This window comes from Natrix helvetica, assembly GCF_964273705.1.
Source record: "Natrix helvetica genome assembly, chromosome: Z".
NCBI classification, from domain to species: domain Eukaryota; kingdom Metazoa; phylum Chordata; class Lepidosauria; order Squamata; family Natricidae; genus Natrix; species Natrix helvetica.
In genome coordinates, this window is record NC_138554.1 from 1,475,816 (window position 1) to 1,503,427 (window position 27,612).

The 27,612-nt window shown below is 49.5% G+C and overlaps 1 protein-coding gene across 1 annotated transcript in view; it reads left to right on the forward strand.

The window, feature by feature from the left end:
* The first annotated feature begins 4,781 nt into the window (after window positions 1-4,781).
* The window catches only part of LOC309401737 (arf-GAP with coiled-coil, ANK repeat and PH domain-containing protein 1-like), a 35,334-nt gene continuing 12,503 nt past the window's right edge, over window positions 4,782-27,612 (forward strand). The window contains exons 1-14 of the mRNA XM_081970924.1: window positions 4,782-5,344; window positions 12,707-12,764; window positions 14,016-14,135; window positions 15,212-15,265; window positions 15,831-15,889; window positions 17,041-17,224; window positions 17,386-17,430; window positions 18,422-18,517; window positions 21,407-21,481; window positions 22,803-22,912; window positions 23,571-23,622; window positions 24,506-24,606; window positions 25,913-26,024; window positions 26,987-27,195. Of these exons, the coding sequence (XP_081827050.1) occupies window positions 4,890-5,344; window positions 12,707-12,764; window positions 14,016-14,135; window positions 15,212-15,265; window positions 15,831-15,889; window positions 17,041-17,224; window positions 17,386-17,430; window positions 18,422-18,517; window positions 21,407-21,481; window positions 22,803-22,912; window positions 23,571-23,622; window positions 24,506-24,606; window positions 25,913-26,024; window positions 26,987-27,195 (1,730 nt within the window). The 5' untranslated portion in view covers window positions 4,782-4,889. The remainder of the gene's footprint in view (window positions 5,345-12,706; window positions 12,765-14,015; window positions 14,136-15,211; window positions 15,266-15,830; window positions 15,890-17,040; window positions 17,225-17,385; window positions 17,431-18,421; window positions 18,518-21,406; window positions 21,482-22,802; window positions 22,913-23,570; window positions 23,623-24,505; window positions 24,607-25,912; window positions 26,025-26,986; window positions 27,196-27,612) is intronic.

Below are 27,612 nucleotides of genomic sequence, written 5' to 3' on the forward strand. Positions count from 1 at the left end.
ACACACACAGAAACACATTTTTCTTTAACATACGGTATGTAAGTATTTCATAGACAGTGTATTGTCTGTGTGTGTTTTGTTAAGATACAGCCTGTCGTGCCATAAAATGGCTGCTACTGTACAGCACAGTGGGGTTGCCATGGTAAAGGCTTCACAGTACTCCACAAGGGGGCTCCCTCTGGTAAGGGGGAAAATCCAACATAAGAAATTATGTTTAGTCTGGACATTTTCCCCCTACAAATAAATAAATATCCAGGCAACGCTATATAATCGGCTAGTATATATATATATATATTTGGGCATACCAGGGGCTGTAACACAAATATATACTTATTTCCCTGGCTCAACTGATAAGGAAGAGAACCCGTGGCTTAGTGGTTAAGACTCCTGCCTAATATGTAATACAGCCCAGGTTCTAATCCCAGTAAGGGTATGGCTAGCTGATGAGAGCTAATTAGCTCGAAATAGATCTATCCTAGTCTCCCTTTATTTATCAGTACAAATACAACATATAGATAGATAGATAGATGATAGATAGATAGATGATAGATAGATAGATAGATGATAGATAGATAGATAGATAGATGATAGATAGATAGATGATAGATAGATGATAGATAGATAGATGATAGATAGATGATAGATAGATGATAGATAGATGATAGATAGATAGATGATAGATAGATAGATAGAATAATTTTATTGTCACTTTGAAGGTACACTAATCGGCATACATTCAAATGAAATTCCATCATTTGCAAAATAAATCAGTAGATAAATACAGAATTATGCATATACCTACATATATTCTCTGACACTGTTCTGACCCTCCAGCGGGCAGTGGATTATGGCAGCAGATTCGGAGAGTGAGGAGGTTGGGGAGGAACCTGGGCCAGTCCTGGAGTCTGGGGAAGGCTCTGAGGAGGGCTCTGCGTCGGAGGCAGAGAGGGGGCCAGGGCCGTATGCCAGTTATCAGCTGCCTTCAGAGTCGGACATCAGTGAGGCAGAAGAACAGCTGGAGCCTGTTCCCAGTGTGCGCATGCGCAGAGCTGCCAGACGAAGGCAACAGCTAAAGAACAGGGGTCGACTTGGGAGGAAGGCCACAGGGGGACGATGAACGGCCCCTCCCAGAGGAAATAAAAGAGGGAGCGCCAGGGGAGTGGAGTTTGCAGGAGACCATTAGTTGGCTTAATCAGTTAGTGACTCTCCGAGACTCCTTGCCAAGTTCTGCAGAGATCGGCCTGGCAGCTCTCCAAGCCAGAGAAGGTCTGTGACCGTAAATCCTCCCTGGAAAGACTTTGCTGGAGGTGAAGGAGCAGAATTTATAAATCAATAAAAGGGGCTTTTGTCGGGACCAGGAGTCGGCTTCAGGGTCTTGGGAAGCCTCGGTCAGAACAGACGCAAAGAAACAACAACACAGTCGAAGTTCGGATGTGTGAGTCAAGGGATTGGAAGGAGAGAGAGAGAGAGAGAGAGAGAGAGGGAGGGAGGGAGGGAGGGAGGGAGGGAGGGAGGGAGAGAGAGAGAGAGAGAGAGAGAGAGAGAGAGAGAGAGAGAGAGAAAGAGAGAGAGAGAGAGAGAGATAAAGGAGCAGAGTCCATTTAATCCCAGATAAAACCAACAGGATACCTGGACTGATAACACAGGAGGTTGCAAAACACCAAAAGTCCATGACCTTCGGAGGACCGGATGCAAAATCCGGGGAAAAGAGAGTTGCAACGGAATGCTAAAGGGGGGGGGAGGGGGGATTAAAAAAAATAAGTTTTTAAATCAAAATTAAAAAGCGTTTAATCATAGCTGCCCAGAGTTGGGGGTAAGATGGGCAATCCATCCCATGGGATCAATAAAACCATAAATAAATAATTGGGAGAGCAGCTGGATGGATGGGGCGATGGCTGGCCCACAGAAATGGGGGGAGGGGGGCTCGAACCCCCATTTTGTTTGGTGTTTTTTCATCGCTACACTATTATACAAAAAGAGGTTGAGACTCTGGAAAGAGTGCAGAGAAGAGCAACTAAGACGATTAAAGGCCTGCAGGAATTGGGGATTGGTTTAATGAAAAGGAGGACTGGTGGGGGGGCGGGGGGGGGGCACATGAGGACATCTTCCCCTATGTGAGGGGCTGCCCCAAAGAAGGGGGGGGGCACCTATTCTCCAAAGCCCCTGAAGGAAGGACAACAGAATCGGAATGACAGAGTTGGAAGGGACCTTGTAGGTCATCTAGTCCAACCCCGTCCAGGACAAGAAGCAACGGATGGAAACTCATCAAGGAGAGAAGCAACCTGGAACGAAGGAGGAAATTTCCTGGCAGGGAAGGCCATGAACCAGTGGGACTGCCTGCCACCAGAAATTGTGGGTGTTTTCATCCCTGGAGGCTTTCAAGAAGAGATTGGGCAGCCAATGAAATGGTGTAGGGTCTCCTGCTTGAGCGGAGGGGTTGGACTAGAAGACCTCCGGGGGTCCCTTCCAACTCAGTTATTCTGCTACAGGTAGTAGTCAACTTACCACGGTTTGCTTAGCGACCATTCAAAGTTACAACGGCGCTGAAGATATGACCCATGACTGTTTTTTCACCATTATGGCCACGGGAACCAAATTCAGATGCTGCTTCGTCCTTACGACGGTTGCAGTGGCCCGGGGTCACGTCCCCCCCCCTTTTGCGACCTTCCGACAAGCCAGGTGAACGGGAGAAGCCGGATTCACTTAACAACCGGGTTGCTAATGAAACAGCTGCAGGGATTCACTTAACGGCGGCGGCCAGAAAGGTTGTAAAACGAGGCAGAATGCAGTTAACAACAAGTCTCGGATAGCCACCAGAAATTCTGGGCTCCATTTTGGTCCTAAGTCGAGGACTCAAGAGATCCTGGGTCCCATCTATTTCTGGAATGATGGCGCCCTCCCATGGCCCAGGTGTGTAATGCAGTTGGGCCTGGGGAGAGGAGAATAACATTGGCTTATTCTCTTGGCCAAATAATTTTGCTAATCTTTCCAATTCCGGGGATTAATAATTTCTGTTTCTTCTCTAATCTTCCCTAATCTGCTCCTCCTGGATAAGGAATCAAAGTGTCCTGGGATTTGAAGAGGCAAAAGAGGCACCGTTTCATGTGGCAGGCTGTTCCACGGACTCCTGGCCCGCCTCGTGGGGAATTTATGTTATTCGTTTATTAGAACTTTTTTTTTATCCTGCCTTTATTACTTTTTGTAGGTAACTCAAGGTGTGGAACGTACTTAATGTTCCTTCCTTCCGCCTTTTATTTTACACCCAACAACAACCCTGTGAGGTGGGCTGAGCTGAGAGAGAGAGAGAGAGAGAGAGGGACTGGGTTAAAATTCACCCAGCTGGCTTTCATGTCTAAGCCCGAACTAGAACTCCCTGTCTCCTGTTGATTGGTTCAAAGTTACACAGTTTACTAAAGTGGAACTAGAACTCCCTGTCTCCTGGTGATTGGCCCAAAGTCACCCAGTTGGCTTTCATCTCAAGGTAGGACTAGAACTCACTGTCTCCTGGTAATTGCTTCAAAGTCACCCAGCGCTTTTAATGCCTAAGGCAGGACTAGAACTCACAGTCTCCTAGTGATTGCTTCAAAGTCACCCAGCGCTTTTAATGCCTAAGGCAGGACTAGAACTCACGGTCTCCTGGTGATTGGCCCAAAGTCACCCAGTTGGCTTTCATGTCAAGGTGGAACTAGAACTCACATTCTCCTGGTGATTGCTTCAGTCACCCAGCTGGCTTTCATGCCTAAGATCTCAGGGTACATAAAAGCTATAAGTGATAAACCAGGATCCTAGTCCTCATTAAATATACATTCCTCATAAATCATAAGGTAAAACACTTAGGGATAGTCACAGGAAACTAAATAAGCCATCAATCTAAATCAGTTTATAAGAATGATAAATGAGTATTATTAATAAGCATTAACCATAATTAACAATCATAATTAATTCAGGAAAGAGAGTTTACTGTTTGTCAGCCTGGTCCTCGGGATTTGAACCTTTGTTTTAGCCGGCCTTAGGGGGAGGGGAGGGGAGGAAGCTAAGAATGGCACTTGGAAAGGAGACCACAAAGAAATCCTGGGGCTTGGGATCAGGAGGTTGGAAGGAAGCCCTCCAAATCCTGGCACTTCCTCATGCCAAGTAAAGACCCGGAGCCTAGTTGGCTTGATGGGACATCTTGTGGGTTTTATAGACGTGAAGACAGCCCAGCATCCGATCTCGGTTTGTTCGGAAGAACAATTCGGGGGGGGGGGGGCGAGAAAAGCCCTCTGTGAAGCCAGAACACCCCCCTCCCGCAAGGCCACCCACGAGGGCCGTTTTGCACCTGGGACCCAGCCGGCCTTGAGAAAACTTTTCCAAAGTTAAGATGTGGTGCTTGGAAAGGAGACCACGAGGAAATCCTGCAGACAGCAGCGCAGCCCCCTGCCTGTTCCCAAAGCATTTGGAGCGGAGTTCGCCGGGGGGGGGGCGTTGGGGGGAAGGGGGCGAGGGAAAGAGGTGGGGGGATTTTGCGGGGTAACAATTCCTTTTCAATCCTTTGGGGCGCGAGGTTCCCACGCTTCCCGCGGCGCTTCAAAGGCGTGGAGAGCGAGGCAAAGAAAACACGGGTCCCACCCACGCCAGCCGCTCCTACCTGCCGGCCAGGTGAGAGAGGAAGGTTCGCCCGTGGGAAAAGCCCATTGGGGAAGGGGAGGGAGGGAGGGGGTCTTTCCCCCGTCTCCAACCCGGGAGTTGCACGTGAGAACGATCCGCAGGCGGAGGGGCAGCGCCGGATGGAGCGAGTTCTGTCCAGCCACGACGTGGTTTGTGTGTTTGTGGGCTTCTGTGCTTGTGTGCCGTGCGCAGTTGTGCGTTTGTGGACTTTTGTGCTTCTGGGTTGGTGTGTGTGTGTTTGTATGCTTGTGTGTCTTTGTGTGCTTGTGTACTTGTACTTGCGTGTGTGGGAGCTTGTGTGTGTGTGTGTGCTTGTGTGCTTGTATGGGCTTGTGGGCTCTGTGTGTGTGTGCTTGTGTGCTTGTGTGTTTGTGGACTTGCCTTGGGCGCTGTGCGTGCAAGACCCCCTCCGGGCCGCCCTCCATCCGACGGAGAAGCGGGGGGCAGCTGCGCCTGTTGCCCGCCAGGGGCCGCCTCTCTCCTGCGCGGCTGGGGCTGGGATGGGGCGCAGCTGGCAACTCCCCGGCGGGGCGGGGCGGCCGCCCGGGCAGCCTCAGCCTCGGCATCCGCTCCTCCCTGGCCGCCTCTGGCCCCGCCGGAGCCTCCGCCGCCTTCGCCCCCCGGCCGCCCCGCCGCCCGCCAGCATGACCGTCACGCTGGGCTTGGAAGAGGGGCTCAAGGACTCGCCCCGCTTCAGGTGGGACTCGCGCCGCCCGTGCCAGGCGCAGGCAGGCAAGCGCCGCGCTCGCTCCGCCTCGGGAGCACCCGGTGGTGCCCGCTCCGCCTGCCTCGCCCGGCTGGAGGAGGAGGAGGGGGGGAAGGGGCGCCGCTCCAACTGCCCCCCCCACGGGGGAGGGGAGGGGTCCCCGAGGGTCTTGGCTTGGGGGGGGCGCTGGGGGGGCGTCTTTGGCTGGAAGGGGGGTGGGAGGGAAGGGGGCAAGGACCCCCGCGTGGCCCCCCTTCCCATCTCTCTATCTGCCCTCTCTCCATCTCCCCCCTCCCTCCCATTCCCCATCTCCCCCTCCCCTATTTCTACCCCCTCTATCTTCCCCTCTCTCTCCTCCCCATCACCCCCAACTCCCCTTATTTCTCCCCTCCCCCTCATCTTCCTCCCTATCTCCCCCAACTCCCTTAATCTCCCCCACCCCCCTCTTTTTCTCCCCCCTCCCCTATCTTCTCCCATCTCTCCCCTCTTCTGCCCCCAACGCCTCTACCTCCTCCCCATCACCCAAAACTCCCCTTATTTCTCCCCTCCCCCATTTCTCCCCCTATCTCCCCTCTCCCCAACACCCCCATTTCTCTCACCTCCCCCTGTCTTCCCCATCTCTTCCCTCTACCTCCCACCTCCCCCTCTATCTGCTCCCTATCTCCTCCCACAACTCTCCCCCCCTTTGCTTAGCTTCCTGTCTCTAACCACTTTTAAAAGCCCCCCTACCCCCCTTTTTCCCATCCCTATGTCTTCCCTCTGCCCCTGGGGGGGGGTCCGGCAGACTGAGAGCAAAGTGGGATGGGGGGCTCTCAGACCCTCCCCCCCTGCAACTCTGCCCTGGTTCAGAGGGGGTGGGTGGGCAGGGGATCTGCTCCCTATTGGGTAGGGAGTCTCTGCTTACATTCCCCCCACCCGATCCTTGCATCTCCCCTGCAAACTGGTTGCAACTGGGAGAGGCATTGGTGTTAATTGTAGTGGGGGGGGGGCAAAGGACAAGTTGTAGGGTAGGCACTACACACCCAGCTACTCACTCACTCTCTTGGGGGGGTGGTTGTGTAGAAATGACACACTTTTGTGTATCCCAGAACTGTTTTTACCCCAACAGCCCTAGGACGCAAATCCAATTTAACATTTATGTTTGTATGCAATGGTGTGTGAGCCCCTTCAAACTCCCCCCCCCCAAGCCTGTGTTTGCACAACACCCCCAAACCCTTGAGTAGGAGACGGGTTTTCAATCGCTTGCTTTATTCAGAGAAAAGAACCCATTTAATTTTATTTCTGTTTGGAAACCACTGCTGGACTTTCTGCTTGTGATGGAAGGGGGAAAAAAATGACAGAAATTTTGATTTTGCTCTATATTAGATCAGTTTGTTACGATCGAAATGGCTGCTTTAGATAGGATTGTGCAAAAGTGACAATTGAAGCCCTAGTAGTTTATCATCCTCTCCTCTGCTAAAAGAACCAGAAGTCACTTTTTCCACCGCTGTTTTTTCCCCTTCTATCTCTTTTTTCTCTTTTTCCCCTCCGGGATTTCCGCTCTCTTTGCATTTTACATTCTGACCAACTAATAAAATCTTTAAAAAAAGAAAAAAGGATGCAATCCCAAAGCAGTGAAGCTGTTTTTGACCAGCCCGTCCTGCAAACTCAGTTAAGCGTGAGAATCGGTCTGTTTGCTCTTGGTTTGGAGGCTCAAACCACGGTTTAGCTCGCCTTGGGCTGGCTTGTCGCTCAAACCGGGGTTTATTTCCTTGCAAAAGGCCAGCCAGCTGGGGAATTAAAAGCTGCGGCATCTGGAAGTATTTACGGCACTGCCGAGGCCGGCTGGAAAAACCGGACTTGGCCTGCGGGTGGGCAAGAAAATGAGCTTGTTGTTACGTCCGCTTGCAGAATGGCTTGTGGCCTGTGGCTTCCTGTCACACACAAACACACAAACACACACACACAGTTCTGGAGAGCTCTTGCCCCATCTCCCGTGTTGCAACTTGTGTAGAACAATTCTCACAACGGAAAGACAGACAGGGGGGGATGGCGAGGACCAGAGGACAGGCAGTCCTCGCCTTTACGACCGTCACGGGGCCCAACGTTTTTGTCGCTAAAATGAGACATCGATTCCAAGTGGGGGTTTGGCCCCACTTTAGGGGCCTTTCTCCACACTGTCGTTAAGCAAATCACTACCATCATTAAGTGAGTCGCACGGTTGTTAAGCTAACCCAGCTTCCCCGTGGACTTCATGTTGCAAAAGGGGATGCCGTCGCCGTCCACATAGTCCAAAATGGTGTAAGGTTTGCTTGGGTGTGGCGGGGGTGGGGGGTTGGACTAGATGACCACTAGATGACCTTCCGACTGTGTTAATCTGTGTATTGAGCAGGAGTCGGCTGCCGAGCATCTGAATTTTGGATCGCAACGGTCGTAAGTGTGAAGAACGCGCCAAACTTGCTTTCCCCCTCCGCCCGAGCTGTCGTAACTTTGAACCGTCACTAAATGAAACGGTTGTTAAGTAGAGGATTACCCCGTCAGCTTGTTTTCATCTGAGAAAAGGATACATGCAGTTTGGTTTCTGTTTGGAAACCACCTTGGGGCTTTTTGTTGGGGTGGGGGGGAGAAAATTGAAGTTTAAATACTTTAATTAGATTATTCTGTGTTTTTTTTCAAAAAATGACTCATTTCTACCAAACATTAAAAACAGGAGAGAAAAAAATGAGGTTTTAATCTTGTTTGGCCTTTTATTACAGTGGAAAAAGTTGGAAATCAAGATTTTATTTCCCTTTTTGCATTCTTCTCTCCTTCTTCTCATCCCTTATTTCCCTGCTCTCTGTCTTTTTATTTCTCCCGGGTGGTCCTCGACTTACGACCATAGCAGAACCCCCCAAATTTCCGTCGTTCACGGAGACATGCATCAAAACATGAGTTTCCCCTCCACCTTGTGCCCATTCTTGCCACGGTTGTTAAGAGAGTCCTTGCGGTTGTTCACTGAGTCACAAAGTTGTTAAGCGAATCCGGCATCCCCGTGGACTCTGCGGCCGTCGTAAATATGAGAACGTTGCACAAGGGTCCCCGTTTTTTAATCACGTGCCGCAACAGTCATAGGTGTGAAAAGCAGCCTGAAGTCACTTGGCTCAGTGCCGTTCAAACGGTCACTAAATGAACCGTCGTAAGTCGAGGACTGTCTGTATTTTATGTTAGGATGAATTTCGATCGTTACTTTTTGGCTTTTAAATGCTGTTTTGAGCTGTTTTGGGGGTCCCCAAATCTTGTTTAGGAAATGTAATTTCCCCCCGTTTAGTAGGGAGTGGAATCCACTGGTGTTTCCCCCCCCCCCCCTTCCACGCCTGCAAGGCAGGGATGGAAACTAGCCATCATGGCTAGTTTGTTTGGGCTGGTTAAGGGATAAATTCTCCCTTGCTTCGCTTGAGGCGTGTTCCAGAGCCCATCATCCTCTGCCAGGAGGCAGGTGGGCTGTGTTGGCAGGGGATGATGGTTTGGGCAAGCTAAGCGAGCCATTTCCCGCCATGGCCGAGGCCGAAAAAGCAATATATTTCCATCCCGAGGATGTGACAAATGGTTTCCTAAAGTCATATTTTTTCCCCACGTGCGCCACGTTCTTCCTCCTGCCGAGCTTGGCGGAGGCTGCTCCCCTCTTGTTTTGGGGTGCAGGGTATCCCCCCACCCCGCCCCCCGTGTGTGAGTCTGCTTTTTCGTTTCTGCAGGAGGTTTTTTAGCATTTCCTGCAGTTCTGGATTCGTTTCTCTCCGGATGTGGCTTCATTTCTCTTCTCTTTCTCGGTTTTGATTTTCCAACGTGGCCCCCATGGCGGGAGGGGGGGGGGCAGCAGCTATCTTGGCTGAAAAGGGCCGGGTTCTGCAAGGCCCATCGCTTTCAGGCTGCTGTGGAGGATGGGATACGGATTAGAGAGCAAACTTCAGTCCTTCTAGCACTGGTGATGTTCCCTAGTTGGGTCATGAAACGTCTGCAAGGAAATCACCCAGCTCAGAGAGCACAAAGGACCTCACAGTCTTCCTCCTCCTCCTCCTCCTCCTCCTCCTCCTCCTCCTCCTCCTCCTCCTCCTCCTCCTCCTCCTCCTCCTCCTCCTCCTCTTCTCCTTTCTTCTCCTCTTCCTCCTTCTCCCCTCTTTTTCCTCCTCCCCTCTGCAAACCCACCTCCCTTCTAGCACTGATGACATTTTCTAGTTGGATCATAAAATGTCTGGAAGAAAACCATCAAGTTCAGAGAGCACCAAAGACCCCATGGTCTCTACCTTCCCTCTCACCTCTCCTTCCTTCCTTTCTTGCTTCCTTCCTTCCCTCCCTCCCTCCTTCCTTCTTCCTTCCTTCCTTCCCTCCTTCCTTCCCTCTCTCCCTCCTTCCTTCTTCCCTCCCTCCCTGCTCCTTCCTTCCTTTTTTCCCTCCTCCCTTCCTTACCTCTCTCCCACCTTCCCTCCCTCACTCCTTCCTTCCCTCCAACCCTTCCTCCTTCCTTCTTCCTTCTTCCTTCCTTCCCTTCTTCCTTCTCTCCCTCCTTCCTTCTTCCTTCCTTCCCTCCTCCCTTCTTTCCTTCCCTCCCTCCTTCCTTCCTTCCTTTCCTCCTCTTCCCTCCTCTTCCTCTCTGCAAACACAACTCCCTCCTAGCACTGATCGCATTACCTATATGGATAATGAAATGTCTGCAAGAAATCCACCAGGCTGAAAGAGCCACAAGCACCACCTCCTCCTCCTCCTCCTCCTCCTGCTCCTCCTCCTCCCCGCAAGCCCCACTCCCTTCTAGCCCTGAAGACGTTCCCTAGCTGGGTCATGAAACGTCTTCAAGAAAACCAGCAAGCTCGGACAGCACCCAAGGTCCCACATGATGGGTTTTGTAGTTCAAAGCCTACCAGTGTTGCAAAAGCAGGAGGGTTAGGATCCCCTCAGACGCTGCCTTCCCAACCTCGGATGATTTTTGAACCACAAATCCCATCCTCCACAGCACCCTGGCTGGCTGGAGGATGATGGCCAACGAAACCCAAGCTGTGTGTGTGTGTGTGTGTGTACCTGTAAAACCCACAGAATTCCCCAGGGCTGGAAGGGACCTCGGAGGTCTTCTAGTCCAACCCCCTGGCCTGAGACAGGCGACCTGATGTCGTTGTATACTTTCTAATTTGGTCACGGCTGCTTTCAAGGTTTTACGTGGGGCCTCACGGTTGTGCGTTTGTGTGCGCTGGAGGGAGACAATTTCTGGGCAACGGAGGGGAAATGGTACAACCTCTGACGGAGGCCGGAAGTTGTGAGACGACCGCAACGACGGAGCAAATGCTCTCTGTGTGTGTTGTGAACGAGTGCAAAAAAAACCAACCTCGGAGTTTGCCAATGGGCGCCCAGCTCTTGTTCCTCCTTCCCCCCCCCCAACGCTTTGCCCCTCAGGTGTGGGGTGCACACAGCAGCCTCACCTGTCACGAGGGGGGGGTGAACGCCCGGGCAGAGGCCTAGTGGTTGCAGACTTGCAAACCCTGCCCTCAATTGAACAGAGGACATCCTTGGCGGGTCACACTCTTCGGTTTCCGTGGGATGAGAAATTCTGCACCGTCTTTCAAAAAGGGGGTTGCTTTAAATTTCCCAGAATGCCCTCCCGCAACTTAGCATACCTTCGGATCAGTCTGCAGCATAACAGAGCTGGAAGGGACCTGGGAGGTCTTCTAGTCCAGCCCCCCTGCTCAAGCAGGAAAACCCTATATACTATTTCAGTCAAAAGCCAGCCTGCTTTAAGAGGGGTAGACTTCAACTCCCAGAATCCCCCAGCTGGCATGCTTTAAGAGGGGCGGACTTCAACTCCCAGAATCCCCCAGCTGGCATGCTTTAAGAGGGGCGGACTTCAACTCCCAGAATCCCCCAGCTGGCATGCTTTAAGAGGGGTGGACTTCCACTCCCAGAATCCCCCAGCTGGCATGCTTTAAGAGGGGTGGACTTCAACTCCCAGAATCCCCCAGCTGGCATGCTTTAAGAGGGGTGGACTTCAACTCCCAGAATCCCCCAGCTGGCATGCTTTAAGAGGGGCGGACTTCTACTCCCAGAATTCCCCAGCTGGCATGCTTTAAGAGGGGCGGACTTCAACTCCCAGAATCCCCCAGCTGGCATGCTTTAAGAGGGGCGGACTTCAACTCCCAGAATCCCCCAGCTGGCATGCTTTAAGAGGGGTGGACTTCAACTCCCAGAATCCCCCAGCTGGCATGCTTTAAGAGGGGTGGACTTCTACTCCCAGAATTCCCCAGCTGGCATGCTTTAAGAGGGGCGGACTTCAACTCCCAGAATCCCCCAGCTGGCATGCTTTAAGAGGGGCGGACTTCAACTCCCAGAATCCCCCAGCTGGCATGCTTTAAGAGGGGTGGACTTCCACTCCCAGAATCCCCCAGCTGGCATGCTTTAAGAAGGGTGGACTTCAACTCCCAGAATCCCCCAGCTGGCATGCTTTAAGAGGGGTGGACTTCAACTCCCAGAATCCCCCAGGTGGCATGCTTTAAGAGGGGTGGACTTCTACTCCCAGAATTCCCCAGCTGGCATGCTTTAAGAGGGGTGGACTTCAACTCCCAGAATCCCCCAGCTGGCATGCTTTAAGAGGGGCGGACTTCAACTCCCAGAATCCCCCAGCTGGCATGCTTTAAGAGGGGTGGACTTCAACTCCCAGAATCCCCCAGCTGGCATGCTTTAAGAGGGGCGGACTTCAACTCCCAGAATCCCCCAGCTGGCATGCTTTAAGAGGGGTGGACTTCAACTCCCAGAATCCCCCAGCTGGCATGCTTAGGGGTGGACTTCAACTCCCAGAATCCCCCAGCTGGCATGCTTTAAGAGGGGCGGACTTCAACTCCCAGAATCCCCCAGCTGGCATGCTTTAAGAGGGGTGGACTTCTACTCCCAGAATTCCCCTGTCAGCATCCTTTAAGGTGGATGGACTCCAACTCCCAGCATTCCCCAGAAAACATGCTTTAAGAGGAGTGGACTTCCACTCCCAGAATCCCCTAGACAGCCCGATCAGTTGAGAACGAGAAGTAGACGATAACGGCCCACCCCCTTTTTTTAATCCCAACAGTGGTGGGCCCTGGGGGGTCTTGCGGATGAGTCCTCGAGGGGGGGGATATTTGCAACAGCCCCTGCCCGTGAACGCCTTCCGTGGCTGCTTGTGACTAATGTGGCACTGCGAGCCGCCAACGGAAATTGCAAGACTCTTCTGTGGTGTCATGACTGTGGCTACGGTTCGAACCCCGGTGTTGTGACGCTCCAACATATCTTTGCATCGGTTTATGACCCGCCCTGGCTGACATATTTCCTTTCTTTCTCTCCCCCCTAACCCCCCGCCCCCCAAAATCCCCCACCCCACCCCTTCAGGGCCGCGGTTGAGACGGTGGAATTCGAAGTGTCGGTTTTGGAAACGCAGTTGGAAAAGGTGAGCAAGGGACACGCCTTTTCTTTACACGCGTGGAAAGGTCCGAGTGGCGTGTCAAGTGGTGACCAGCCCACCAGACCTTTGCAGCAAATACTTTGCAAGCTGTTGGTGCCCCTCCTCCTCCTCCTCCTCCTCCTCCCCACCCAGGAGAAAAATCTAGAAGATTGGAGACGAGGGAGAAGCGAGCATCACAAAATATTTCTTTAAACTCTGGATTGCACCATCGGACACGGCAGGAGAGCAATTTCCTGTCTAAAGCAAAAAACCTGACCTAGTACAGTTTGGATCCTTTTGTGATCGAGATCCTTTTAGATCCTAAATGGCTGTTTGTTCAATACTCCCAGAATTCCCCAGCCGGGAAGGGGTTTCCCGGAATTCAGCATGGATAAGACAAATAAATCACATTTTTTTGAGGGGGGGGGAGGAGGTAGGGTAACTTTCTTAGTAGATGGTGGGAATGCAGTTGACGTAATATATCTAAACCACTCAAGACAAGCGCAATTAATGAATGAGTTAAAAGGTGCGTGAGATGGCAACGGGCGGGGGGGGGGATTCTGCACGAGTTTTGCAACAGGGATCCAGGCGTTTTCCCAGAATTCCACTGGGTAGGTAGAAAGAAGAGAAAGGGAAGGAAGGGGAGTGGAGGGAAGGGAAAAAGAGAGAGAGAAAAGGAGGGGTGGATGGAAGGAAGTTAGACGGAAGGAAGGAAGGAAGATAGATGGAAGGAAGGAAGAAGATGGAAGGAAGACAAAAGGAAGGAAGATAGATGGAAGGAAGGAAGACAGAAGGAAGGAATGGATGGAAGGAAGGAAGAAGATGGAAAGAAGGTAAAAGGAAGGAAGGAAGAAAGTTGGAAGGAAGGAAGGAAGGAAGGAAGGAAGGAAGGAAGGAAGGAAGGAAGGAAGGAAGGAAGGAAGGAAGGAAGGAAGGACCACCCTTGTTAATACATGCTGATTCCCAAGCACCCAAATTTTGATCATTTTGATCTACAGGGACGTTAGTGCGAGGACCAATTTTTGTCAGCCCTAATTTCAAACAGTCACTAAACAAATGGTCATAAGTCGAGGACTACCTGTATTGCTCCTGATCTATCCATCTGGGGTGCCCGTCTGCCTTGAGCGGGTGGGCACGGCCTCAGGGTGTGCCAGGGCCCAGGTGGGAGTGTGGGGTTATCCCAGAGCCCAGGTGCCCACTCTTGGCGTCCGTGTGTCCTCACTCCGACCTGTCTGTCCGTCTTGCCCTCCCTGCCAGTTGCTGAAGCTGGGTGGCACCATGCTGGAATCCGGGCGCCAATTCTGCAGCCACAGCAAAAGTTTTGCCCTGGGCATCCAGGAGCTTTCCCAGAATTCCTCGGGGGACACGTTGATGAGCGTAAGTGCATTTGGGGGAGGGGGGGAGGCTGGCGGGTGCCCCCAAACTGGGCATCTGGCACCTGGATGGGGAGAGAAGTGGGGATGGTGGCACTAAGCCATTTCTGTGTCCCGGCCCTCTGTGTGTCTTTGGGTGTTTTGTGTGTTTGTGTATTTGTATTTTGTATATTTATGTGTTTTGTATGTTTGTCTTTATCTGTTTTGTGTGTTTGTGTATTTGTGTGTTTGTCAGTTTTGTGTGTTTGGCTGTTTTGTATGTTTATGTGTTTTCTGTGTTTCTGTGTGTGTTTTGTGTGTTTGTCTTTACCTGTTTTGTGTATTTGTGTGTTTCTGTGTGTGTTTTGTGTGTTTGTCTTTACCTGTTTTGTGTGTTTGTGTGTTTGTGTGTGTGCTTTGTGTGTTTTGTCAGTTTTGTGTGTTTTGTCAGTTTTGTGTGTTTGTGTTTTGTGTTTGTCTGTTTTGTGTGTTTGTATTTTGTGTGTTTGTCTTTATCTGTTTTGCGTATTTGTGTGTGTGTTTGTGCATTTTGTGTGTTTGTGTGCTTTGTCTGTGTGTGTGTTTTGTGTGCTTATGTGTTTTGTATGTTTGTCTTTGCTTTGTATGTCTGTGTGTTTGTATGTTGTGTGTGTTGTGTGTTTTTGTCTGGTTTGTGTTGTGTGTGTATATGTGTGGGTGCTCGCACGCACGCGAGAGAGAGAGACACATACACACAAAGCAACAACCTTTTGCCCCACACCTCCCAGTGTGAAAGTCAACGTCCTTTGAGGGCAAAATTCTCCTGCGTGGCCCCCACTCTGCCTCTGAGCGTGTGCAAAGCGCCCGGCATCCGACGTCAGTTGGGCCTGGCCGGAAGTTCCCAAATTACGAGTCCGGTTGCTCAAATTGGCCCTGTCGCCTGGGTGCGATGGGAGATGTAGTTCAGCCCACGAGGAAAAATCCCAAGTCGGGTTGTCATCCGTTGGACTCGAACCCAGCACCAGAAAGACCCCCCCAAAAACCCCTGAGGTTTAAAGTGCTTATTAGTGCCTCATTCCGATGTTTATTTCTTGATTTAATGCCTTTTCCCCCCCCACCCAGGAATGCCTGGAAAAGTTTTCCCAAAGTTTGAGCAGGATGATGGAACAGCAGGAGGTGAGTGACTTGATCTTTCCTAGCTGGTAAGGATGGGAGACCACCAGGAAATCCCAAACCCTGTAAACCAGATGGAAAACTCAGACGAAGCCTCCCAAAAACTGGTAATAAGATATCAAAGGCTTTTTTGAGTTTTCCATCTCGTTTATGGGGTTGGGATTTCCTAGCGGTCTCCCATCCTCCTCTCCCCCCCCCAATATTGTTGCCTTGATGTAGAGTGGCGAGGTGGAGCTCTCGCCTCCCTATCAGGAGGCTGTGAGTTCAATCCTGGGTAGAGGCAGATATTTTTCTCTCTGGGTACAATGAGAATATATCTGCCGAACAAAACTCCACATTGGCAACAGGGAAAGGCATCCGGCCAGTAAAAAACACTCTGCTACCTCCATTCAGTTCCCCAGACTCCACCCCACAAGGGATTATGGGGTTATGCAATAAAATAGAATAAAACATGCAATAAACTAAACGATGCGATAAAATACAATAAAAAATAAACGCGATAAAGTAACGGCGTGAAATAAATTCACTTTGGTTGCAGCTTGCTTAAAAATGCTCTTTTTTGTCCTAGGAACTCCTGGAGACCGCGCAGCAGTCTCTCAAGCAGCAGCTGCAAACTCTGGTGAAGGAGTAAGTCTGTCTGAAGGGGATATGTTGGCTTTTTGTGTGAAAGCAACCCACAAATTAAATCGGGTGGGAATTATTCGGGACCGAACAGGATTCGAACCGGGGACCCCGGGGTCTGTTTTGGCTCTCTCTCTGTCTATTCACGTTTCATCCCTGGAGGCTTTCAAAAAGAGACTGGACTGCCATTTGTCAGAAATGTTGGTGTAGGGTCTCCTGCTTGGACAGAGGAGGGGTTGGACTAGATGACCTCCAAGGTCCCTTCCAACTCTGTTAATCTCTATTTAAAAAAGACACCAACAATGATTAGCTTTGCATTTGGTAGCTTCCTCCCCACGTATCAGTGATCACACAAGCTGCCCAATCAGGCCAAACTGGGTTTAGATATTGGGGGTTAGAACGCGCCCATCACCTTCCCAGTTTGGTCTGGTGGTTAAGGCACCATACTAGAAACCAGGAGACAGTGAGTTCTAGTCCCGCCTTAGGCACAAAAGGTGACTGGGTGACTTTGGGCCAATCACCAGGAGACAGTGAGTTCTAGTCCCGCCTTAGGCATGAAAGACAGCTGAGTGACATTAGGACAGTCCCCCCCCCCCTCTCCCTTAGCCCAACCCACCTCATAAGGTCGTTGTTGGGGGGCGGGAAACAGTTGAAAGGAAGAATGTTGTGCTTCCTCACCGACTGGAATCCCTTACAAAGTGAATATGTATGTATGTATGTATTTGTGTTACAACCCCTGGTATGCCCAAATATGGGAGGGAGCTCACTACTCCCCCTTTCTGTCCTTCGGCTCATTACAGAAGACCACCCAGGCAGAAAACCATATTTTTATTTTTAATGTTGCCTTTGCTATGTTTGAGTTGTGTTTGTGCTGATAAATAAATAAAGGGAGACTAGTATAGATCTATTTCAAGCTATTTAGCTCTCATCCGCTAGCCATACCCTTACTGGGAATCGAACCTGGGCTGTATTACATATTAGGCAGTTGTATTAGCCACTAAGCCACAGGATCTCTATACATGCATGCATGCATGCATGCATACATACATACATACATATATATATATATATCTCACTGTGGGAGAGTTAATCCGTTCTGCGAATGCGGCTAACCTGGGTTAAGGGCCTCGTGCGAATCCCACACCTTTCTCTTCCAGAGATATTAAGCAGTTTAAAGAGACCCGGAAGGAATTCGAGCGGGGCAGTGAAAGCCTCGGCAGCGCCTTGCACCACAACGCCGAGGTGCCCCGTCGGCGCCAACACGATGCCGAAGATGCCGCGACCGCCCTCAAAGCAGCCCGGAACAACTTCCGTAACCGAGCCCTCGACTACGTGCTGCAGGTAGAGAGTGGGGGGGGGGGGGGGGCAGGTCCTGAAAGACACACACACCCGGCAAAGGGTCCCATTTCCGGGTCTGGTGGGGAGAGGGAGGGCTCTTGGGACACCCGGTGTGGCGGGTCACCGTGGGATTCGAACTCCCGACCCTCCACCCTGTCTTTCAGATCAACGTGATTCAATCCAAGAAGAAATTTGAGATCCTCAAATTCGTGAGTTAACTCCCCTTCTTCAACCGTGGTCTCTTGGACTGCAACGCCCATCATCCCCAACCCAGAAAGGGGAGGGTGTGTGTGTGTCTAGCTTAGTTTTTGGCACACGTTCACAAAGATGGCTTCCGTGAGCTGCCGGAGTAAGGCCTAGCGGAGTGAATTTGAGTGAAATTCGCACTCAGCGCATGGTGCTGACACCGCAGGGCAGTTTTGGCGTGCCGTTTTGCCCCCCCCCCCGGGAATCAACTCCCCCCCAGGGGAATTCTGGGAGTTGAAGTCTCCAGATCTCAACATGACCCCCTTCAAAACATACCAGTAGTTCTTGATTTACAGCGGTTCGTTTAGTGACCCCGCGGAGTTGCAACGGCACAACTGGAACAAGGGTCTGACTTTGGGTCGTTTTTCACACTTGCGACCGTTCCCACAGTGTCACGCCATCGAAATTCAGACACTCGGCAACTGACTCACATTTAGGACGGTCGCGGAGTCCCCCGGGGGTGACGCGATCCCCCCTTTCGCGACCCAAAGTCAGTGGGGAAGCCAGATTCACTTCACAGCCGGGTTGTTCACTTAACAACGGCAGTGATTCACTTAATAACAGTGGCAAGGAAGGTCGTAAAATGAAGCAAAGCGCACTTAGCAAATTTCCTCGCTTGGCAACGGAAATTTTGGTCGTAAGTTGTGGACTAACCGTACAGATATAATCTGCCTTGAGTTGGCCTTTTCATGCCAGAAAAATCTCTTTTTTTTCCTTCTGATTTTAGCTGAATTTTAGCTTTCAGGGTCCCGGAGGAGGAAAATCCAAAAATGGCACCTCTGAGCCCGTCAAAAGTTCCTCCCTCCAAAGTCTGCTATTTTGGGTTGGGTGGCGGGGGGGTTGCCTATTTTATTATCTGCCACTCTCTCCGTTTGCAAAGAACTATTTCAGGGCTCCCCAAATTATTATTTGAAGGGACCTCTGGGGTGGGGGTCTCTCTTTTGATGTCTCCAGGTGTTGTCCTTCATGGAGGCTCAGTCTGTCTTCCTGGAGCAGGGGTCTCACGCCTCCAAACAGCTGGAAGAATATCGCAAAGGCCTGGCGGCTCAGGTGATGAGGGGACTCGCGGTCTTGGAATATTTGATGTTCTGTTATGCTATTTATATTATGTTATTTTTATTTATTTTATTTCATTCCTTTACTTTTATTCTATTTTATTTTTATTTTACTCTACTGCATATTTTATTCTATTTTATTTATTATTATTTATTTTTAGTTATTTTATTCTATTCTATTTTATCATTTATATATTTTATTTATTTTATTTTTTATTTAATTTAATTTTATTTATTTATTTTATTTATTTATTTTATTTATTTTATGAATTTTATAAATTTTATAAATTTTATAAATTTTATAAATTTTATAAATTTTATAAATTTTATAAATTATTTTATAAATTTTATAAATTTTATAAATTTTATAAATTTTATAAATTTTATAAATTTTATAAATTTTATAAATTTTATAAATTTTATAAATTTTATAAATTTTATAAATTTTATAAATTTTATAAATTTTATAAATTTTATTTTTTATTTTATTTCATATTTTATTCTATTCTATTTTATTTCATTCCTTTATTTTCTTTTTCTATTTTTTGCTTTTATTTTACTTTATTATTTTACTTTAGTGCATATTTTATTTTATTCTATTCTATTTTACTTTATTATTCTGCTTTACTGTATATTTTTGTATTTTAATTTATTGACCATTTTACTTTATTTTATTGTATGTTTTATTTCAAATTTTATTTATTTAATAGTTAGTGGCATTTATATTTTATTGCATCTTTTACCTATATTTTAATTTATTGCCCAGCTAACTTTACTTCATAGTATGTTTGGATAGCCGTTTGTCTGAAACGGCATAAGGTTTCCTGCCTAGGCAGGGGGTTGGACTAGAAGACCTCCAAGGTCCCTTCCAACTCTGCTATCGTATTGTATTGTATTGTATTGATTTCTTCTTGATTTTATTTTACTGCATATCTTATTTTATTTGATTGCATATTATTTTATGTGATTGCATTTTTTAATTTGCATTTTATTTTACATGTTTATTTTATTTTGCTGCATATTTTCCTCGATTGCATCTTTTAATTTTATTGCATCCTTTCCTTTATTGCATCTTTTACCTATATTTTAATTTATTGCCCAGCTAACTTTACTTCATGGCGTGCTTTATTTCTTCTTTATTTTATTTTACTGCATGGCTTACTTTATTTGATTGCATATTATCTTATGCGATTGCATTTTTTAAGATTTGTATTTCATTTTAATTTTAATTTGCTGCACATTCTCCTCCATATGGCCTGTTTTATTTTATTGCACATTTTGTTTCTTTTATGTCAATTATTATAAACGCGTGGGGTGTGTGCGTGTGTGTCCAAACGCAAACACTGTTGTGTGTGCATGCAGAGATGCCCTGCCCATTTGGCCAGAATCGAGAGCCAAAGAGGAAATTGATGGAAGAGAACAATCAGAGAAAATCCTGAATAAACAGAAACTCTTGACTTCTTTTTCCTGAGGTGTGAGAAATTTCCTTGCAACAGGAATTGGTTCAAAACCAGGCCCAAAAAAAGGAAAAAAAATTGGTTGGGTGTGATGAGATTTGTAGTCCAAATACATCTGAAGCACAGCAAAACTACCCCTAATCCTCTAGATCAGGAATAACGAAAGTATGGCATGCCTGGCACAGGTGGCACACACAGCCCTCACTGGGGGCATGTGCGCTGTTGCCAGCTGTTCTTCTGATTTCCGGTGCGCATTTGCATGCCGGACAACTGGTCTTCGCGGACGGTGGAAAACGGCCAGAATAACAGCCCAAAAAAACATGCCGTTTTTCCCAGGCATTTTGGGGGCTGTTTTTGGCCCGAAAACCGACCTGAAAACAGGCCAAAACAGGCATGCGCGCGCCAGTCAGCTGGTCTTCCTGTTTTCAGCTCTCCAACACACGCAGGCACACTCGGGCACGTGCGTTCCGGTTTGAGCGCTGGCTGCTGAAAAGATTCGCCATCACTGCCCTACGCCATTTCTGACCGTTGGCAGTCCGGTCTCTTCTTGAAAGCCTCCAGGGATGACCCTGCCACAATTTTTGAATAACGGAGCTGGAAGGGACCTCGGAGGTCATCTAGTCCAGCCCCCCCCTGCCCAAGCAGGAGACCCTACGCCATTTCTGACCGATGGCAGTCCAGTCTCTTCTTGAAAGCCTCCAGGGATGAAGCTCCCACAACTTCCGAAGGCAACTTCTGTTCCATGGGTTGATGGTTCTCACTGTCAGGAAATTCCTCCTTATTTCCAGGTTGAATCTCTTTTTAATCAGTTTCCATCCATTCTTCCTTGTCTGGCCTTCAGGTGCTTTGGAGAATAGCTTGACCTCCTTCCTCCTCTCTGGGGCAGCCCCCCAAATATTGGAAGATGCTCTCCTGTCTCCCCTGGTCCTTCTCTTCCCTAGACTAGCCATGCCTAGTTCCTGCCAACCGTTCGTCGTAGGTTTGATCCTCCCGTCCCCTCATCATCCTGGTTGCTCTTCTCTGCCCTCTTTCCAGAGTCTCAACATCTTTTTGATAGTGTGGGGACCAAAAATGGATGTAGTACTCTAGGTGTGGCCTTACTACGGCTTTAGAATATTAGTACCTCCCTTGATTTTGATTGTATCCCTCTGTTAATGCAATTTAGGATTGCGTTGGCATTTTTGGCCGCCTCTGCACACGGCTGCCTCCTATTTAGTTGATTGACGACTAAGTCTCCAAGATGCCTCTCAAAGTGACCGCTGTTAAGCCAGGTTTCACCCAGTTTACATGTGTCTTTTGGGTGTTTTTTTGCTAAGACTTTACTTTTCTCTCCGTTGAATTTTACCCATTTTACCAAAGCGAGGGTGATTTGGGGGGGGGGGTCTCCATCCTTCCCTTTGCCCTGAGGTTTCCATGTTGCTTTTCAGCTGCATGAGTTGGTCCTGGAATCGGCCCGAGAGAAAAGAGACATGGAGCAGCGACACGCCGTCATAAAACAGAAGGTAAGGGGGTCCCCAGGGAGATGGGGGGGGGGGCTTGGCTGCACCTTTGAGGAGGGGTTGGCGGGGAAGGAAGCCCCCTTCTTGGGTGGGGTGCGAGGGGAAGAGGTGTGGAGGGAGGCGTGGGATCGGCCTTCCCAAGTGACAGCTAGTCCTCAACTGGCAAAACAGTTCGTTTAGGGACGAACTGGAAAAAAAACGACTTAGGGACGTTTTTCAGATTTATGACCGTTTGCATCACAGGATCAAAATTCAGTCACTTGGCAACTGACTCGTACTTAGGACGGTCGCAGTGTCCCGGGTGTGTGTGTGTCATGTGACTTGCGACCTTCGGACCAGCAAAGTCAACGGAGGGAAAACCAGGCTCGCTTAACGACCTTGGGACTAACTTAACAAGGGCTGGGAGTCATTTAGCAATGGTGGCAAGAAAAGTGGTAAAATGGGGGGGGGGAAAACATTCACTTAGCGAAGGTCTCACTTAGCAACAGGAATTTTGGGATCGATTGCGGTCGTAAGTCGAGGACTTCCTGTATAGAAGGGAAGCCTCCAACTTATCCAGGGCTGCAGCCTTAAAAAGAAAGAAAAAATTGCTGTGAAATTTGCAGAATTTTAAAATTCCCCAACGCTTCCTTTTGTGAAAAGGGTGAATCCTCGACTATACGACCACAATAAGAACCGAATAATTCACCCTGAAGCGGTGCAGTTGTTAAGTGAGACGTGGGGTGACTGCACCTGATTTTATGCCTTTTTTCTCGTGGTTGTTGAGTGAAGCAACTCGTGGTGGCCAGCTTCCCTCATTGACTTGAGCCGTGCCTCATTTTATGGCCCTTCTTGGCCGCAGTTGCTCAGTGAATCACAGCAGTTAAGGCGGTCATTAAACGAATCCAGCTTCCCCCTATTGATGTGGCTTGCTGGCAACGCTGCAAAGGGGGATCAGGTGACCCCAAAAACGCTGCAACCGTCGTAAATACAGGCCCAAATTTTGATCATATGACACTGCAACGGTTCCGAGTGCGAGGATCAGTCATAAGTCCGTTACAAACGGTCATACGCCGAGGACTGCCTGTAGAGGCTTCGGCGGAAGAAACATGGACGATGAGTTTCCTGGTCTTGGAGAAGCTGAGTTGTACAGGTGGACATGTAGGTTTAGTACCACAGGTGGAGTGTAAACAGGTGGGAGGAGCTTGTGAAAGAAGGGGCGGGGTTTAGGCCCAAGGGAGGAGTTTCCTGCGATAGCGCGAATAACAAGCGGGATTTGGGCTTCTGTTGGCCAACCAAAGGTCCTTTTGCGTGCAGATTCATGCTCGTTTCTCACCTCCTCCAGGATTTGTCCCAAGACGACGATGTTCCCGAAATCCAGGCCGAACCAGGCCAGGTGGTCACGGAAGGATACCTGTACAAACGGGCCAGCAACGCCTTCAAGACCTGGAGCAGGTGAGCTTAGGTTGCCTTCCCTGGACGATCACACCTGTGTCCTCGCAGAAAGGAGCGTTTGTCAACCTAGGCGACATTAGGACAGGTGGACTTCAACTCCCAGAATCCCCCAGTTCGTTCGATTTAAGGTGGATGGACTTCAACTCCCAGAATCCCCCAGTTGGTTCGATTTAAGGTGGATGGACTTCAACTCCCAGAATCCCCCAGTTGGTTCGATTTAAGGTGGATGGACTTCAACTCCCAGAATCCCCCAGTCGGTTCGATTTAAGGTGGATGGACTTCAACTCCCAGAATCCCCCAGTCGGTTCGATTTAAGGTGGATGGACTTCAACTCCCAGAATCCCCCAGTCAGTTCGATTTAAGGTGGATGGATTTCAACTTCCAGAATCCCCCAGAAAAAAGCGAGTTAGGATTGTTTTTCACACTTACGACCGTTGCAGTGTCCCCGTTAATGACCGTCTTGCTTAGCAAGAACAATTCTAACTCTGGTCATAAGTCAGGGGCTACCTCTGTCAACCTTTGAGGTTGAAGGGAGCCAGGCCCTTCCATTGTTGTAGGTAAGGTAGACTGCTGTGTTCTAGGGAAGCTCTCCTGGTTTGTCCTCACCTTATGTCCCTCCTGCCAGCTTCCCCACTCAACGGCTATGTCTCCATTGCAGGCGCTGGTTCTCCATCCAGAACAATCAGTTGGTCTATCAGAAGAAGGCCAAGGTAAGGGGGTGGGCTGCCTCTGGAGGAAGGTGGGGGGCAGTTTTTATTGGGAGGGGAGGGAGGGAGGGAAGAAGAAGAGAAAAAGGAGGCAGAGGGAGGAGAGATAAAGAAACAGGGAAGGAAGGAAGGAAGGAAAAGGGAAAATAAAAATGAAAGGAAGGAAGGGAAGAAAAAAGAAAAAAAGGAAGAAAGAGAAAGAAAGAGTCGAGAGAGGGTGAAAGGGAGGAAGGAAAGAGGAGAGAGAGGGAGGACAAGAAGGTAGGAGAAGAAGGAAAAGAAGAGGGAAGGTTAAAGAGGAGAAGAGGGGGGGAGGGAAGGAAGGAAGAGGGAGGGAGGCATGAGAAGAAGGAAAAGAACAAAAGGGAGGGATGGATAAAGAAAGGAAAGGAAAAGCAGGAGATGGAGGAAGAGAAAGGAAGGGCAGGAAGAAAGAAAAAGAAAGGCAGGGAGGAGGAAAGGAAGAAAGGAAAAAAGAGGGAGGGAGAAGAAGAAGGAAAAGAAGAGGGAGGGACAAAGAGGAGAAGAGGGAGGAAAGGAAGTCAGGAGAGGGAGGGATGGCAAGAAGGAAAGAGAAGAACGAAAGAGAAGGGGAAAGAGGGATAAAGAAAGGAGAGGAGAAGGAGGAAGAGAAAGGAAAGAGGGAGAAAGGGAGGGAGAGAGAGAAAGAAAAAGGCAGGAAGAAAGAAAAAAGAAAAAAAGAATGAAAGAAAGAAAGAAAGAAGGAAGGATGGGAATGCCAGAGACTTTCATCTGGGTGGGAGTGGGGGGGGGACCATGGCACAGTCCATCTTGGCAGGAGGGGGGGGGGCTGAGGACGTTCCAGACCACTCACGATGCCCCCTTCTTCCTCCCCCCTTTGTCCCCCCCCCAAACAACCTCCCAGGACGTGGTGACGGTGGTGGTGGAGGACCTCCGTCTCTGTACCGTCAAGCCGTGTCCGGATCATGAACGGCGCTTCTGTTTCGAGGTGGTCTCCCCCTCCAAGTGAGTCCCCCTCCCCTCCTCCTCCCAAGGGCTGCCGCAGATCAGGCCATTCCCAGGGCGGGGAGGTCAAAAACATCAAGATGGCGCCAGAGCCCCCACAATCAATTCTCTGTGTGTGTGTGTGTGTGAGAGAGAGAGAGAGACAGCCTTCAAGATTTCTTTGAAAGACCCCACCCCAGATATCTCTGCCCTCCCCCCCCAAAAGAACCATTTTCCTCTCTTTTTTGCCTTCCGTTCTTTGACCAAATTTTTATTTTACTCCAAATTAATAATAATAATAATAATAATAATAATAATAATAATAATAATAATAATAATAATAATAATAATAATAGCAACAACAAATGCAAAAGAAAACTAAAGAGATGATTGATAGATATAGAATAAATTTTGATATGGGATTTGTTTTATTAAATAATAGCCGATAACTCAGCCTTGCCCGCGTATTTATTTATAGGGGGGGGGGAAATGTCAGGACCAAACGTAATTTCTAATGTTGGGTTTTCCCCCCTTACCAGAGGGAGCCCCCTTGTGGAGTACTGTGAAGCCGTTACCACTGCAAATGCACTACACTGCACAGTAGAAGCCATTTTATGGAAGTACAGTAGAAGCCGTTTTAAGGCACAACAGGCTGTATCTTAACAGAACACAAACCCCTGGGGGCGTTAGGGGCGTCTTACCCCCACAGTATTTGTTTCCAGAGAGGACGTCATCTGTGTACCAAGTTTGGTTGAAATCGCTCGAGGCCTTCCAGAGTTATGCTGGAACCCATTCATGAATTTTGACATCAACGGATCGTCCTCGGCTTACGACCACGAGGGAGGCCCACATTTTTATCGCTAAGCGGAGACCTTTGTTAAGGGAACTTTGTCCCTTTTTAATCACTTTCCATTGATGCGATTGTGAGGAGAATCACCGCCGTTGTTAAATGAGTCACCCGGATGTGAGGTAAATCGGGCTCTCCCGTTGACGTTGCTTGTCAGAAGGATGCAAAAGGGGACCTTGGGATACCCCATCCGTCATCAATGTGAATCAGCTGCCAAACGTCCAAATATAAATCAGGTGACCGCGGTGGTTGTTGCACTGGTCGTAAGTGTGAAAAGCGACTGCAACGATTGAAATAATAATATAACAGCGGCAGTGACTCACTTAATGACTGTGGTGAGAACGGTTGTAAAACGGGGCAACATTCACTTAACAAGTGTCTTCCTTCACAACAGAAATGTTGCAGTCGTAAGTCGAGGACTGCCCTGTGTTCTCTGTTGGGTCCAGGGTCAAATATCCTCTCCTTCCTGTCTCGCTTTAGGACTTGCCTACTCCAAGCCGATTCGGAGCGCCACCTACAGGCCTGGATGTGCTCCGTCCAGAACAGCATCGCCTCGGCGTATAACGAGGATCGGCCAGAATCCGCTGGGCAGGTAAGACTGGTGGCCGCTCCAGCCCAAGTTGCAACCAAGTCGTTGTAAGAGGCGCGGGGTCTCAAGGTCCTCGTTTCACGACCGTTTGTTTAACAATGATTTGAAGTTGCGAAGGCCTTTTTAAAAACTGACACAGCTTGTCCTCACCTTATGACCGTCACACCCCCACTGGGGAAAGAGGAGAAGGAGGGAAGGAAGGAAGGAAGGAAGGAGAGGAGAGGGAAAGGATGACAAGAAGGGAGGAAAAGAATGAAAAAGGAGAGGAGTGAGGGATAAAGAAAGGAAAGGATAAGGAGGAGACGAGGAAGAGGGAGGAAGGAAGGGAGAGAGAGAAAGAGGAAAAGAAGGCAGAAAGAAAGAAAAAAGGGAGGGGGGAGGAAAGAAAGGAGAGGGAGGACAAAGAAGAAGAAGAAGGAAAAGAGGGAGGGATAAAGAGGAGAAGAGGGAAGGAAGGAGAGGGAGGGATGACAAGAAGGGAGGAGAAGAACGAAAAAGGAGGGAGGGATAAAGAAAGGAATGGAGGAGGAGACGAAGAGGGAGGAAGCGAGGGAGGGAGAGAAAGAGGAAAAGAAGGCAGAAAGAAAGAAAAAAAGGGAGGGGGAAGGAAAGAAAGGAGAGGGTCTCTTCCAGTTCTATTCTGATTACATTACCTACACATAAGGTCTCCTGCTTGAGCAGGGGGTTGGACTAGATGACCTCCAAGGTCCCTTCCGCCTCTCTTCTGATCGAATGACCTATTTACCTGAAATCGTCTAGGGTGTTCTGCTTGGGAAGGGGGCTGGACTAGAAGACCTCCAAGGTCTCTTCCAGTTCTATTCTGATTGCGTTACCTACACATAAGGTCTCCTGCTTGAGCAGAGGGGTGGACTAGATGACCTCCAAGGGTCCCTCTTGCGATTGAACCGTCTCCCTGTCCCCGCCGGCGTGAGCTGATGGTGCTTCTCTTGTTCCTCCTGGAGCAGTTTCTGGAGCGGAGTGCCTCCCTGACAGCGGCCACCCTGCAGTCGCCCTCCAGCCGCAAACTCCGGGGCGGGGTGGACAAGCAGGTGGTGGACCAGGTGCAGCGCCTGGAGGGCAACGCCCAGTGCTGCGACTGCCGGGAGGCGGCCCCCGAGTGGGCCAGCATCAACCTGGGCATCACCCTCTGCATCGAGTGCTCCGGCATCCACAGGTGCCTCATTGCAAGGAAGCGACCGGGGTCGGGCTAGATGACCTCTGGGGGGCCCTTACATTTCCCACCCCGTTCCCTGGAAACCCCCGGATGGAGGCTTTTAAGAAGGGATCAGACAACAGTTTGTCTGGAATGGGATGGGGTCTCCTCCTTGAGTCGGGGTTGGGCTAGATGACCTCCAGGGTCCCTTCCACCCCCACCCCTTTCTGTGACTCCTTTGAGCCAGAGGTTGGGCTAGATGACCTCTGGGCTCCCTTCCATCCCCTCTCCCTCCCTGGGACTCAAAGGAGTCGGGGTTGGGCTAGATGACCTCCAGGGTGCCTTCTATCCCCCACTCCGTCCCTGGGACTCCTTTGAGGCAGGGGTTGGGCTAGATGACCTCCAGGGTCCCTTCCACCCTCCCTCCCTCCCTGGGAC